This window comes from Dysidea avara, chromosome 3, assembly GCF_963678975.1.
Source record: "Dysidea avara chromosome 3, odDysAvar1.4, whole genome shotgun sequence".
NCBI classification, from domain to species: domain Eukaryota; kingdom Metazoa; phylum Porifera; class Demospongiae; order Dictyoceratida; family Dysideidae; genus Dysidea; species Dysidea avara.
In genome coordinates this window covers 13118316-13131531 of record NC_089274.1, presented here as the reverse complement: position 1 = coordinate 13131531, position 13216 = coordinate 13118316, and the positions used below count along the sequence as shown (strand labels likewise).

The 13216-nt window shown below is 38.4% G+C and overlaps 1 protein-coding gene across 1 annotated transcript in view; it reads left to right on the top strand.

Annotated features, from left to right (window-relative positions):
• Positions 1 to 13199, top strand: part of LOC136249453 (integrin alpha-V-like) — a 58489-nt gene extending 45290 nt beyond the window's left edge. The window contains exons 17-30 of the mRNA XM_066041462.1: positions 3447 to 3502; positions 4300 to 4454; positions 5761 to 5919; positions 5992 to 6077; positions 6253 to 6424; positions 6475 to 6567; positions 6618 to 6700; positions 6758 to 6841; positions 7896 to 8100; positions 11697 to 11783; positions 12354 to 12476; positions 12532 to 12639; positions 12686 to 12814; positions 12872 to 13199. Of these exons, the coding sequence (XP_065897534.1) occupies positions 3447 to 3502; positions 4300 to 4454; positions 5761 to 5919; positions 5992 to 6077; positions 6253 to 6424; positions 6475 to 6567; positions 6618 to 6700; positions 6758 to 6841; positions 7896 to 8100; positions 11697 to 11783; positions 12354 to 12476; positions 12532 to 12639; positions 12686 to 12814; positions 12872 to 13048 (1717 nt within the window). The 3' untranslated portion in view covers positions 13049 to 13199. The remainder of the gene's footprint in view (positions 1 to 3446; positions 3503 to 4299; positions 4455 to 5760; positions 5920 to 5991; positions 6078 to 6252; positions 6425 to 6474; positions 6568 to 6617; positions 6701 to 6757; positions 6842 to 7895; positions 8101 to 11696; positions 11784 to 12353; positions 12477 to 12531; positions 12640 to 12685; positions 12815 to 12871) is intronic.
• Positions 13200 to 13216: the final 17 nt, after the last annotated feature.

Sequence of the window (13216 nt, the reverse complement as noted above, 5' to 3'; positions counted from 1 at the left end):
AACAAGAGTGATTTCAATTTCACTGAATTGTTGGAAGGAATATCAGTTGACCAAGTTCTCAATGACTCTATGTGAACTACATTTGTTGTATCCCTACATTATTCTGCTCGTTTTGTAGCTTGTTTTGCTAGTTTATTGATCTTTTTTTGCTGTTTTTAGGTCTTTTTGCTGTTTATACTTAGTTTAGTGTGTTGTAAATCGTTTTTGCTGTTTTACTGTCAAAATGATTACAAATATTTACTTTTACCCACAATCGAAAATTTTTGGAGTGTCTATAAAACTGAGCAATCCACCCTATTACAGTTAGCTGCAGACCAGTGTAGTATTGCCTGGAATGCTCTAACAAGCTGGAATGTCTGGAATCCAGTAACGAGAATAGGAGGTAGTATATACAAGTTATATCCCTCCTAGGAGGGATATTATATAGTTATACAACGGCCACGAGTGCTTTGCCTGATATAAACACACGAGCCTGAGGGCCGTTAGGCCCGAAGGCAAGTGCGTTTATACAGGCAGAGCACGAGTGCACGTTGTATAACTGTTATGTACCGCTCACCTAATAGGTGGGGAGAGTCTCACAAGACAGCTGTAACACTTATAAAGGCCAAGTTTCTAACATCCATTGTGGGTAACCAAGCCGGACGTTGCGATGACGTTCCCCCTGCAGTACTGCAGCCACCTGAGATATTGAAAGCTAGTACGCTATGGGTTATATCACTAACCTGCATTCGCTGTTCGACTCTCATCATGTAGTGCTCAGCATGCCAGCGTGATCACTCAATCGCCATATAGACTAAGCGCCAGACTAATCGCCATAGTGATTCTCTCGAGCAAAAAAAAGTAGCTAAATAGACGTTTTAAGTAAACAAAACCTAACTACTAAACGATGCTAGTCTAATTCTTACTATTCACACTGGCTAAACTCGAATCAGGTGGCATGACAAAACTGGTTACCACAATCGAACGTAAAGGTTAGTATTATTTAGAATATATTTGTTTTATTAAGTCATTGTCGAAGTGGGCTACAGTTTAATCTGGGCTAAGATGGCACCAGACTAGTAAGGTGTATAAGTACGTTTATATATATATGTAGACTAGAGTTGTGGCCACCCGTGTTGGATTTTTCGATCGCCATTGGCTGCTTGTAAACATTATACGTATTGGTGACGTTATGGCCCACAATCGACCTTTACATGTCAGGCTATAAAAGAATTCGAGTGATCTGTGAAGTGTCTTTCCACCTATTAGGTGAGGTGTCGTAATGGTCTTCGCCACCGGCACTTGTGCTATGCTGCACAAAACTGCAGCCAGTGCAATATCTGTATATTGCACTGCGGTCGGTGCATTATAACTTATAATGCACTCGTTGTGGTCTTAAAAACCGCAACCAGTGCGTTATAAGTTATAATGCACTCGCTGCTGTCTGCAGCAGTGCAATATACAAATTATGGCACTGGCGGTGCCTTTGAACTGCCCACGCAGAGTGGTACATAACTTGTATATACTACGTCCTATTCTCGTTAATGCATTCCTGAGCACTGGTAGCAGTGCTATTATACCACTTATACACCTTCCCTTCACTTTGAAGTGAGGTGTGAAAGTGTTACATATTTTAAATATACCACTTTGACACCTCAGATCAAAGGAAACCACAGGGTTATATATCACATATTGCCCTGACCGCAGGGCAATATCTAGATATCGCCCTGTGGTCAGGGCAATATCATGATATAGCCCTGACCACAACTGCCTTTGATGCTGAGGCAGCTACAAAGCATCAATTCTCTTTGATTATTTATATAGAGATACTTAAAGTTTTGCATTGTGGGTTTGAATTAGAGCTGCTTAAAGTTTTGCATTGTGGGTTTGAGTTAAACATGTTGATTTAGTTAGGAGCATTGTTGTGAAGTAAAAAGAATTGAGTTAGTCAGCATTGCATAGTTCAGTTACTAAGCATCACTAAATAATCATTTTTGCAGTGTGGGGATTGTTTTTCTACAGAGTACATTTCAATTGCAAGAAAAGATGCCTCAAACATTCACAACCTATATGTCTAAGTGTTTATTTTAGCACCTTAGGTAACTTTATTCATCCACAAAGTGGTTATTTTGTTTAAAATGGTATCACTACAACCAGTGGAACCCACAATCATTTCTTTTTTGTGCCCACAATTTAAACCCACAATCGATTTTTGCAAACCTCTGTATAAAAGTTATGTGGTAAATGCAGGTTTGTCTTCCTTCACCTATTAGGTGAGCATGCCAGAGTGGTATATATTACTTATACCATGGCCACTCGGGATTTGCCTGATATATATGCCCTCGGGCTTGGGCATATATATCAGGCAAATCCCTTGTGGCCATGATATAAGTTATAGTTATATCCCAGTACGAGGGTGATATCATTGTTATTACACGAGGCGGAGCCGAGGACGAGTGTAATAACAATGATATCATCCGAGCATACGGGATATAACTATTTTATATCCCAGTGCGTGGGAGTGCGCAGAAGTTTACGGATAGTAAATTAAGTTCCGGTTTGAGTTCCTGTCACTGTGCTCAAGATTTCGTCCGAATTGTGTGGAGATTCTACTTCGTAGCCACAAGAGAGACCTTACATACTGCCTACAAACTGTAGCGAAGGGCGGTGTTATGAAGCAGCGGTTCCAGGTATGATTCGCCTTCGTCAGAAGTTGGTATGGTGGTGTCGCGTGGTGTGCAAGAGAAAAATAAAGACCAACAAGTGGCTACCATAGTCCGAGATAGAACGATGAAGCTAGAGGAAGTTAGTTCTTCACCATAGTGACTGTTGGGAGTGATTGCTGGAGCGAAAATCGTCACGGACTATTCTTGACATTTGTTAAACTATCGTATTGGTAACTTGTAGTGTTATTGTGTAAAGGATTAACAGTTTTCTTGTAAGATTTAGCTAGTTTTAAGTGCTGTATTGGTGTGTTTTGTATCAATATTTCCTTATTTGGCTCTTTGTTCCATTGGTAAACAATACCATTCGCGGTTATTATGATGTCACGAACGAGACTGAGTGGCTCCGCAACAGGGTGATAAGTTAGTTATCACTGGGTGATAACTAATATATCGTACAGTAGCAGCACCGCTCTGTCTAGCTGTATGGTAGTTATAACCCAATGCGGCGCTTTGATACTCCCACGCACTGGGATGTAACTATTAAATAAACCACCCCAATGTCTATATGCCATAGTTTAATACTGGCTTTATTAACGTACTGTATATGTTGGCTGCTTTTATCATTAAATGGATTTGCATACACACACATGTTTTTACAAAAACAATTTCAGGCATGCAACTGATTAAAAATTTTCTACATGTGAAATGCTAATAAGGCTTGTCACATGTTCATCTTATGTTAGTGACAGTACACTACATGATGCATAACATTATTTGTTTATCTTTTGTGTTCTCTTTTAGCACTCCAGTACAAGTATGCCTCACCTATAGTGGTCAAAGTCTGCCAGATAATCTCAGTATGTTATCACAATAGTGTACATACTTGTATTTGTGTCTGAATAATAATTATGATGTACAAGTTCCCAATAGAGGTGTGTCAATAGTTAATAATATTGGAAAAGAGACAAGATTATCTAATGTCATATAGTGCTGTGTCAGATAACTATGTGAATGTTAAATGGCTTCTTTTCCATGTAAACGTAATGATGATCAGACACAAGACATGAGTTCAAACGAGTGTGAGAGCAGGACTGGTGTAAAGAGGGCAGAGCATCGCTCAGAATTTCACCCCTGTGTTGCCATGTTAAACCAATACTGTTCAGTGTGTATCCCTGCTCAGTCTTGGGCGATTTGCTGGTTTAGTTGGCTACAAACTGGTTTAGTTGGCTACAAACATTTCATCACCCTGCGGTTACATAAAATCTTGGTTGGTATAATACATGTATCATAACTTGTGGGATAGTCCCTCTTTTAGTACTGGACAAATTATAACTAGAGATTTTCCCTAGCAATCACGTTGCAACCTTTTAGCTGATGGGTGGTGTCATTTGTGTGCTAATATAGCCGCAACTTGCTACTTTTTATATCTGTGATCCCTTAATGTGGTCACCGACCCTGGTGTTTATTTAGGCAGGTCATTTTGTACACAAATGGCACATTTGGGGATTATCAAGTTTGCTGGTACAGACAGTTGACTTTCATTATATAATGACCTGCAGTTGCATGGCAACATAGCTGCAAATAGCTTGTATGCTTGTTTGTAGACTATTGTACTAAAACCAGCTTCTGGTTAACATATTTTATTTTGTTTCAGATATTAATTACCGGTTTATATTGGAAAGAGAAAATACTGAGAATGGTCTATTAAGCCGAGCTGAATTTCAAAATGATAACAATGAAATTAGTGGTGTGCTTCCACTTCCAGTCAGCAATGAACGATGTGTAACAGAATCTACAGTAACCTTCTCGGTTAGTTTTTAAAATTAAAGTAGTGTTTGTATCAGACGTGTAGGTAAGTAAGATACATATATATGTATAATATTGTATGTATGTTTTATTGGTACACACAGTTATATGTGTATTCGGGTTTGCCATATGTACCAACAATACTCAATACATTAGTACTAAGTACTGGTTAACTCTATTAGCCTAATATACCGGTTAACTCTATTAGCCTAATATACCATACTGTTTATTTGTTGAGCTACTTGGGGAAGGGGCTGAACAGCCATTGTAACAACAGGGGTCACCAAACAATGAAGAATGGCAACTGGTTTTTTTAGAGTATTTAGCCAACATGTGTTTGTTCTATTATAGTAAGTGTTTGTAGAGTTGTTTAATAGAGCTCACTGCCATTTTAGTATCTTGACCAATGCTAACCTAAACCCTTTGCTCATGATACTGAATACTTCACAATACTTACACATAATTCAATCATTGCTGGTCCTACATGTCATTATCATTCCTACAAGAACCCTTTGTAGGTGGACCAAACTTCTATAGAACCACAGTTATCCAAAGACCAAACTCCAAGAATGACTGTTCTATTAGAGTCGTTGAACTTATATAATTTTAGTTGACATCCCCATAAAGGCTGTACATCAGTATAGGCAGTGCTTAAAGTGTTATAGGTACTTTCTTAGTCATGTTCTTGTAAGCGTTCACCTTGAGTATCCAAACTGCTTCAGTTCTCCACCATCAGACCATTAGTGAGGTGACCATACAGTCTGTTTCTAGCTGTAAAACTAGCAAATAGGATTGATTAGGTTGGCTGGTTTTAGCAATATTAAGTGTCATGCACTGCTGAACACGTAATTAAACTATGCAGCTGTTTATCCATGGCTGTCCGCACAACTGTTCTTTATTCATCCTAAATAACCCTTGGTACTTTATAACTAGTAAACCACTCTTCAGCACTTTGATCATCATCATGATATCACAATATCGATACTTTTGATACATCACAAAACAATAATATTGCTCAGCCTAATATAAATGAATGGGCTTCGTGTACATCTGAACGTGCTTGTGATCAAACTGTGTTCATATAATGGAAGTCCTGTAGCATAAGCATTTGAGTAGAATACAATGGAAAAGGCTTCTTTGGCCATTTATGTATGAGACATTATCTGTTAATGAGCTAGTGGAGGGAAGAGGAGAGGGACATACAGTTTTAAAACGTAGCATACATTATAACTGCCATCAAAATTTTTGTGTGCATTGTACAGTATTCCTGATACTGAGCTAAACTTGTAAAATAAGTCACTATTGACAGGGTGATCCAGATGGAGATGTATACACTCCTATTACTGTTGATTTTATCTTCTCTTTGGCTGACCCTGTGGTGGCTGCAACTGATGGAAATCGAGCGTTAGATGCTGTAGATATAAGTACAAGACCAATACTGAGAGTTATTGGTGATGCCAGGATACAGGTATGTACAAGTAGAAATGTGTATTCTAATTTGTGGTGTTTCATGTTCTTATATGTGAATCACTCTGTGTAGATACCATTGTTGAAAGACTGTGGTCTTGATAATGTCTGTATGGCTGATCTTCAACTCACTGTCATGGATAATAATATTGAATTTGAGTAGGTCGTTGTTCATGTATAATGTGGAGGGAAAGACAATTAATAAAAAATTGTCCTGTTTTAAACTAACCCAGTGATGGGTTCTGAAGTGTATGCGTATGTGCAACATCTAACTTGCCAATTGTCATTAGATTCACTGAAGATTTAATAATCTTGTCGCCTTATGTATTTTTAGAAGGGACAGCAATATTGACGGTGAATTGGACAATGTTGCTGCAGGAGTGGTAACTGCAGTTCGAATTCCAGTTAGATTAAATAACGCAGCAACTGAACCAGCAGTGGCCCCAGTTGTTTCTTTAATTGTTCCAAACATTGTGGGATTCATCAGTGTATTTCAAAGTGGCCCTGTAAGTTCACATATACTACCTCAAATTGTTCAGTAGTCAATTTCTTATAGGGGCAGTTGGCCTATATTTGCAGTACCAGGAGTAACAGTTCAACCACTGTGGAAGTAGAGTGTGGAATTGGTGTTGTCCTTACAGCTAATGATGTATGTGATACGTGGTTTCTTTGTGACAGTGTCATGTTTTGTTTTCTTAGGATATTGACCTCATTTTTCGAATCCAGACAAGAAATATTATTGGCTCTGAAGGAAATTTTACAATATACTTTAACTCTACCAGGTATGTTAATATTACTGGCACTCAGGCAGTACTGTACACTTTATGTAATTCATGTAGCTCCAGTAAAGAGCTCAATGTAACGGACAATAGTGATGAAGCAGTAGTAGGTGTGTCAGCAGAAGCAGACGTTTTTGTGCAATCGTAAGTTGATATCTTCAGGTGCTGTAACAGTTTGAAATCTGTTGAAATTAAAGTATTCCATATGCAGTGTCTCTTCGAGCTTACTGCTTTTGAGTACAATCTAATCAATGTAGTGTTCAGGTGTTTCCTCTGTAGAATTCAAATACAATTTTTAAGTACTGACTTGTAGTGCTGTTATTTGGTGTGGTTCAATGCATAGTTGCTAGTTGCAGCATGTCCTGGTGTAAATCTGGCTTTGATTGTGCTTAAGCAACCAGTCATTGGGAAGGCTGTTCACAATGTTTGTAGAGAGTTGCTACACCTGTATTTTACATTGGGAAATCAAACCACATTCGAGTCACAGCTTACCTGTGCGGAAGTATAATACAGGCCTTATTTAGCCTTTATTACTCACAAACTGACTGCTTTTGCCATTTCATGGCTTTGGTTATGTGGGTGCATACAGACAAACATAGGTAGATAGGCAGATAGATACACAGCCACACACACACACACACACACACACACACACACACACACACACACACACACACACACACACACACACACACACACACACACACACACACACACACACACACACACACACACACACACACACACACACACACACACACACACACACACACACACACACACACACACACACACACACACACACACACACACACACACACACACACACACACACACACACACACACACACACACACACACACACACACACACACACACACACACTTTCCAAAACAACTACAGTAACCAGGTGCATGCCCTTCAGTCAGCCTTTGTCTGCGGGGAATGCACCTGGTTAAAAAGGAAATGCAAGATTTAAACCAGTTGCTTAAGCCTAGCACACACTGTAGCAGCCTGTTGAACCTAGAAATGAAGTACTAAGTGCAGGTGCAAAAGATGATACAGTATTGATCCCACATATAGAAATCTGTAATGAGCCATCGGTTATAATTCTGTTAATGGAGAAGCTGTTCTGTAGTATGTAGTGCTACAATAGGTCACTGAACATGTTGGTTTACAATGTGTGTACATCTTCTAGGTCATTCAGACCTGACTCAGTTGAAATTGGTGGTAATGCTCAGACAACAAGTACTGGATCAGTGGCTGATTTGGGCCCACTGGTACAAGGACAGTTTGTAGTGAGAAACCGTGGTCCTTCCGCCATCCCATCTGTTCAGCTGACCATTATGTGGCCGAGTCAAGGTTACCTCTATCCCCATAGTATAGTAGGAGATTCTGATGATGTAAGTACTGGTTAAATATGTTAGTAAGATGATGTTATTTGAAAGTAAGCATTCATCATGCAACCATAACCGAATGATTGTTACAGTGGTCCCTCTATTATCTATTGTTCAAACTCATTAGGCCCTGAGTGCATTCAAATAATTGAAAAGCTTCAGATAAATTAAGTTCATTTATATACAGAGCCCTGTTCAATTCCTCTAATAAAATGCACAACTTAGACTAGATACTCTAATAGAGCAGTCACTTTAACTGTTTGATGAAGAATGGAGGGGCTTATCAAGACTTACACACACAATAGAATGATGTGGTATTGTAGTTCACTAATGTTGCAAATATAACAATAAATTAGGAATGTAGGTACTAATTAAGGCTCTTGTCTCGTATACGTTAGTTCCTCTGTGTTGATAAGGTAATACGAAGGAGTGTACTATGTATGTATGTATCATTCAGTTTAGACCAATGAATATTATATGCTTTTCATTTTGTCCCTCAACCCACTAAGTGAAAAAGTGACTATCTACTAGGTTTTGCTGGGGGAAATGGTACATGTAGCATGTCTACAACTGATCCACTCATAGAAGCTATGTTTGGACCCAACCAATGATTGTGAAGAATATCAAGGGCATTTTTATTGGCCAAAGAAGGCTACTTGCCTGTGTATATATAAAACCGGACTCAAATACACGCCTGGTTCAAATGCACGCAGGGTACTTCATCCCAAACTACAGAATACACGCCTGGGTCTGTATAGACACCAGGGTGCCAAAAACTAGGCTATAATTGAAGGGGTCAGTGGAAAAAGGGGGTAACCCACATTTTGAGATTTACCATTTTGTAAAAACAAAATTGCTTGGTTAGGCATGTTAATAATGTTTCCACAAAATTTAACAACTTGACTTAAAAAGTTCAAGTCACAATCAAATTTAAATTTACATTAGTCTACAGCAATTCACATATCCAACAATTAAGCGACTTTTAATAAAAAAAATTTATTGACAAGATACACGCGTCTACACTGGAAGCAGGTTTTCAAGGCTCTGTTATGGAGCGCAAGATAACTTTTTAACCTTTTCCAGGTTCTAGCAGGAATGGCCAGCATGACATCTACTTTCACGTAAAATGTAACAGCTTAATACGGCCTTCTTCATGGTACAAAGTAGGGGGTTTAACATTACACATAGAACCATTGACAATGAAAATATTGGCTCACCCCAACAATCCAGGCGCGAACTTTTTAACGATTCCAGGTTATACCAGGCTAGATCTATCCTTTCTTGAATACTTCAGCTAGCTATACCGTTCGTGACGAACGTTTTACACGGTACAAATAATTTTATAAAAATCACCATCTCAATCCAATAGTCGCATACCCCGGCTGAGCACTGATTATTAGTGACGCGCGCGCTCTATTGCGTGGGTGAGTTGCAATGGAAAAGCATTCCGTTCTTGAATGTTTAATTCATCAACTTTTCAATGGTCAACAGTCCTTGTACATCATGCTAATAACTGTTTTGATTACGTGATACATCTTTGTATTTTGTACATGTAATAAAATAAATATTTTAAAAAAATGGTCATTATAAAAATTTCAAGTTAGTTGTTTGCAGTTCTCCAACATATAAACCTGTGGAAAAAACAGTCACATTTAAATTGGTGAATTTTAAAAAATCTTTATCACGCACACACTACACACTACACACACACACACTACACACACACACACACTACACACACTACACACACACACACACACACACACACACTACACACACACACACACTACACACACACACACACTACACACACACACACTACACACACACACACACTACACACACTACACACACACACACACACACACTACACACAAACACACACTACACACACACTTCAATACATATTCACATAAAAATAAAACACTACAAGGTATGGTAATGGTTGTTTACATTGGTTAATTTTGTGGTGCGCCACATATAGCAACAAGGGAAATGTGTATCTGTGATCAAGAATTTAATTTAGATTGAAATATCATAATTAGATGGTCACACTATCTTTGTCAACTAGAGATGAACTGGCTTTTGGTAAAAAGCGAGGGGTAGCCAATGCCTTGGGACTCTTGTATGCTATGTGAGAAATCCAATCAGAAATACACAAATATATTAGAAACCAAATCCTAAATCCAAAATCATGTAAAAATAATGGAGAAAGTAGACAATGATCAATCATGAATAACTAGAACAAGATGTAGATCAACAACTGTACAGGTAGTTACTAGTTAGCAATCTCACTAAATGCTTTTAAAAATACATAAAGATTGGGAGTCTCGTACACACCATTTGGGTGCTTGCATGGGCATTGGCAATCCCTCTGGTATACCATTTCTGTGTTTTGCGTGGGAGTTGGCTACCCCTCGGGAAAAATAAAATAATGAAAGACTATACAAAAGCTGATCTGTACAGAAGATGAGCTGTACAGAAGATGAGCCCTGCACAGCTACGTGGGCTTCTTTTTACAAAGCATACACTCACCTTATTTGCACATTGCCCAATCGTCATCATGGACGCTTCCACCTCCCACCGTGCGCTAAAGTAATAGAAACAAACATCATTAAATAATATAAGCATTAATATTATTATAGCCTAACACAGCAGCACAATATTACAGCATGATAAACAAACCAAAGTATTTATACAGAAAACTATGTCATAGACATTTAATCGTCTTTGAGCAAGGCCATTTTAACGAAGGCGCAAATTGGGCGTGGGCGGACAATTTATTACATTCTTTTCGCCGTTTATACCTATCACTGGCAAACTAATGCATATACAATATCAAAGAACGTATATATTAAAACAGTTGTATGATACTTATAGACTGTTTTTTCACTGTCAACCACTTCTTGTGCGTGGGCGGCCCACCACCCCTCCCCTCCGCACCCTCCCACCCCCTATATGATATATGTGCTATACAGGTGAGCATATAAAAGTTGCTAAAATTAACAGGTTTTTTTAGAATCAGTTTTATTTTTAAAATTCTAATTGAACAAACAGTACATTTTCATACTGTAGCTGAATGACATTAAAATACATTGAATTGTCTGATATGATGAATGTCAGAAAAATCTATTTAATGCCCACCATACACCTGTTTTATTTTTCAAATGTGGGTTACCCCCCTTTTCCACTGACCCCTTCGATTCTAATAAATGCCGGAGTCGGTACAAGAGTCTATATACTGGATAAACACACTTCACTTCATATTTCATTGTTGCAAAGTGAAGATTCCAAACTGTAAGTTGATTATAGAAGTACTCTCAGCACCACTTTGTTCACAATTACCCTTCACCTCATGTGCTCTAATAAATAAACGCCTGGGCCTGAATAGACGCCAGGCTTGTTTACATGCCGGGTCCATAATCACTTATAGGAAATAAACGCCCGGGCTTTTTTATATGGATAAATACGGTAGTAGTATCAGTAGGAATCAAAATTATAGGTAGTTTTGTGGTCAACTATGAGTGAAGTATTACCATACTTACTGTGAAAGCCTCTCTGGTGTTTCTTGTTTAGCTCACTGGTGTCTTGTTTCTCTGCAGGTATCATGTTCCCAAACTAACCTGAACCCTATGGACCTGCCACTAAGGAGGAGAAGACAAAGTGATACAAACACTGGAGTGTCCATTGTAAGAATTATGATATCTTTAAAAAATATGGTTTTATCTGTGGGGATATCACCCAATGGAAACCAAAAATGCAACTACCTATATAAACTATGTTACACTGTGATATGAAGCATGTGCTTATAACGGCCCATTTTCCTGCACTATAGTGACTTTTAAAACACACTTCTGTGTATTTGTTTATGTACAGGTGTTTCTACAATTAACCGTTACTAGGATACCTACTTGGTGGCTTCTTTATTAGGGTGTCTCAATCTTGTATTTTACGGTTGCAACTATTTTGTAATTCACCGTAATCAATTGGTTGTTTAGAACCAAGCTTAGTATCTATAACCACAAGTAAATGTACAGTTGAATGTTTCATGACTATTTGTATGTGCATGGGCAAGAGACAAGTCATTGTAGACCTTCAATTTCTTATACGCTGACTGTTTTTTACAATAAATTTTCACTCACATGGGTAGACTAACACACACAGGTACACACCAGTTTAAATCAATGATACAGTATGAGTGTAAATATTGCATACTTTGTCCATTGTTTAACTGAATGTGTGTACTGTCTGGTTTACAGAGTTGTGCTGATAATGAACCACATATGTCCTGTGTTGCAATCACTTGTGACATAAGTGATCTGCGAGCAAATGAATCATCAACCATCCGTATAGATGGTTACGTCGATAGTCAGACCTTCGCTGTACGTGTGCTACTTATGTGTTCTGAGTTACTAAGTCACACATTGGTATACACAGGGCACTACTACACAACACATGTTTGAAGCCAGTGCATTAGCAACTATAACTGGTGATTCAGCTAATTTCATTACACAACCAGATGACCATGAACCAGACATGAGTACCGTAAGACTGACATTTCATGTTAATACTGTTTACATTTATTTTATAGGCAACACTACTGGGAGTCCCGGCAAATATTGGAGGTGGTTCTGACGATGGTGTTGAAGCATGGGTCATCATTGTACCCATAATTGTGGCCATCATTATCATCGTTGTGGCTACCATATTGCTATATTTCGTAAGTTGAGAACTTATTGTCTCTTGCAAAATGGTTGCATCTTTTTCACCTACACAGTTTGGATTCTTTAAGAGAAAGAAGGTAGACAAGGGAGATGAAGTTGATTTAACTAACTGGCGGTCTGCTGAAGATGCTGGTGGAGCAGCCACCTCAGACAATGATGCAACACTACCACCTGAACGACTTCCATCTGAAGAACCCAATACAAGGAGATACAGCAATACAGATATATGAAAAGCAATCCTATGTATCAACTGATATTATTATTCTTTGATTCGTGCACGTAGCAGTAGTCTGAGTTAACATTTTATAGTAATCTAGCAGTGTGTATTATTGTAACTAAAATCTACACAAAGATATGTTCACAAGATTAGTGTACTGGAAATTTTTAAAGCACGCGTG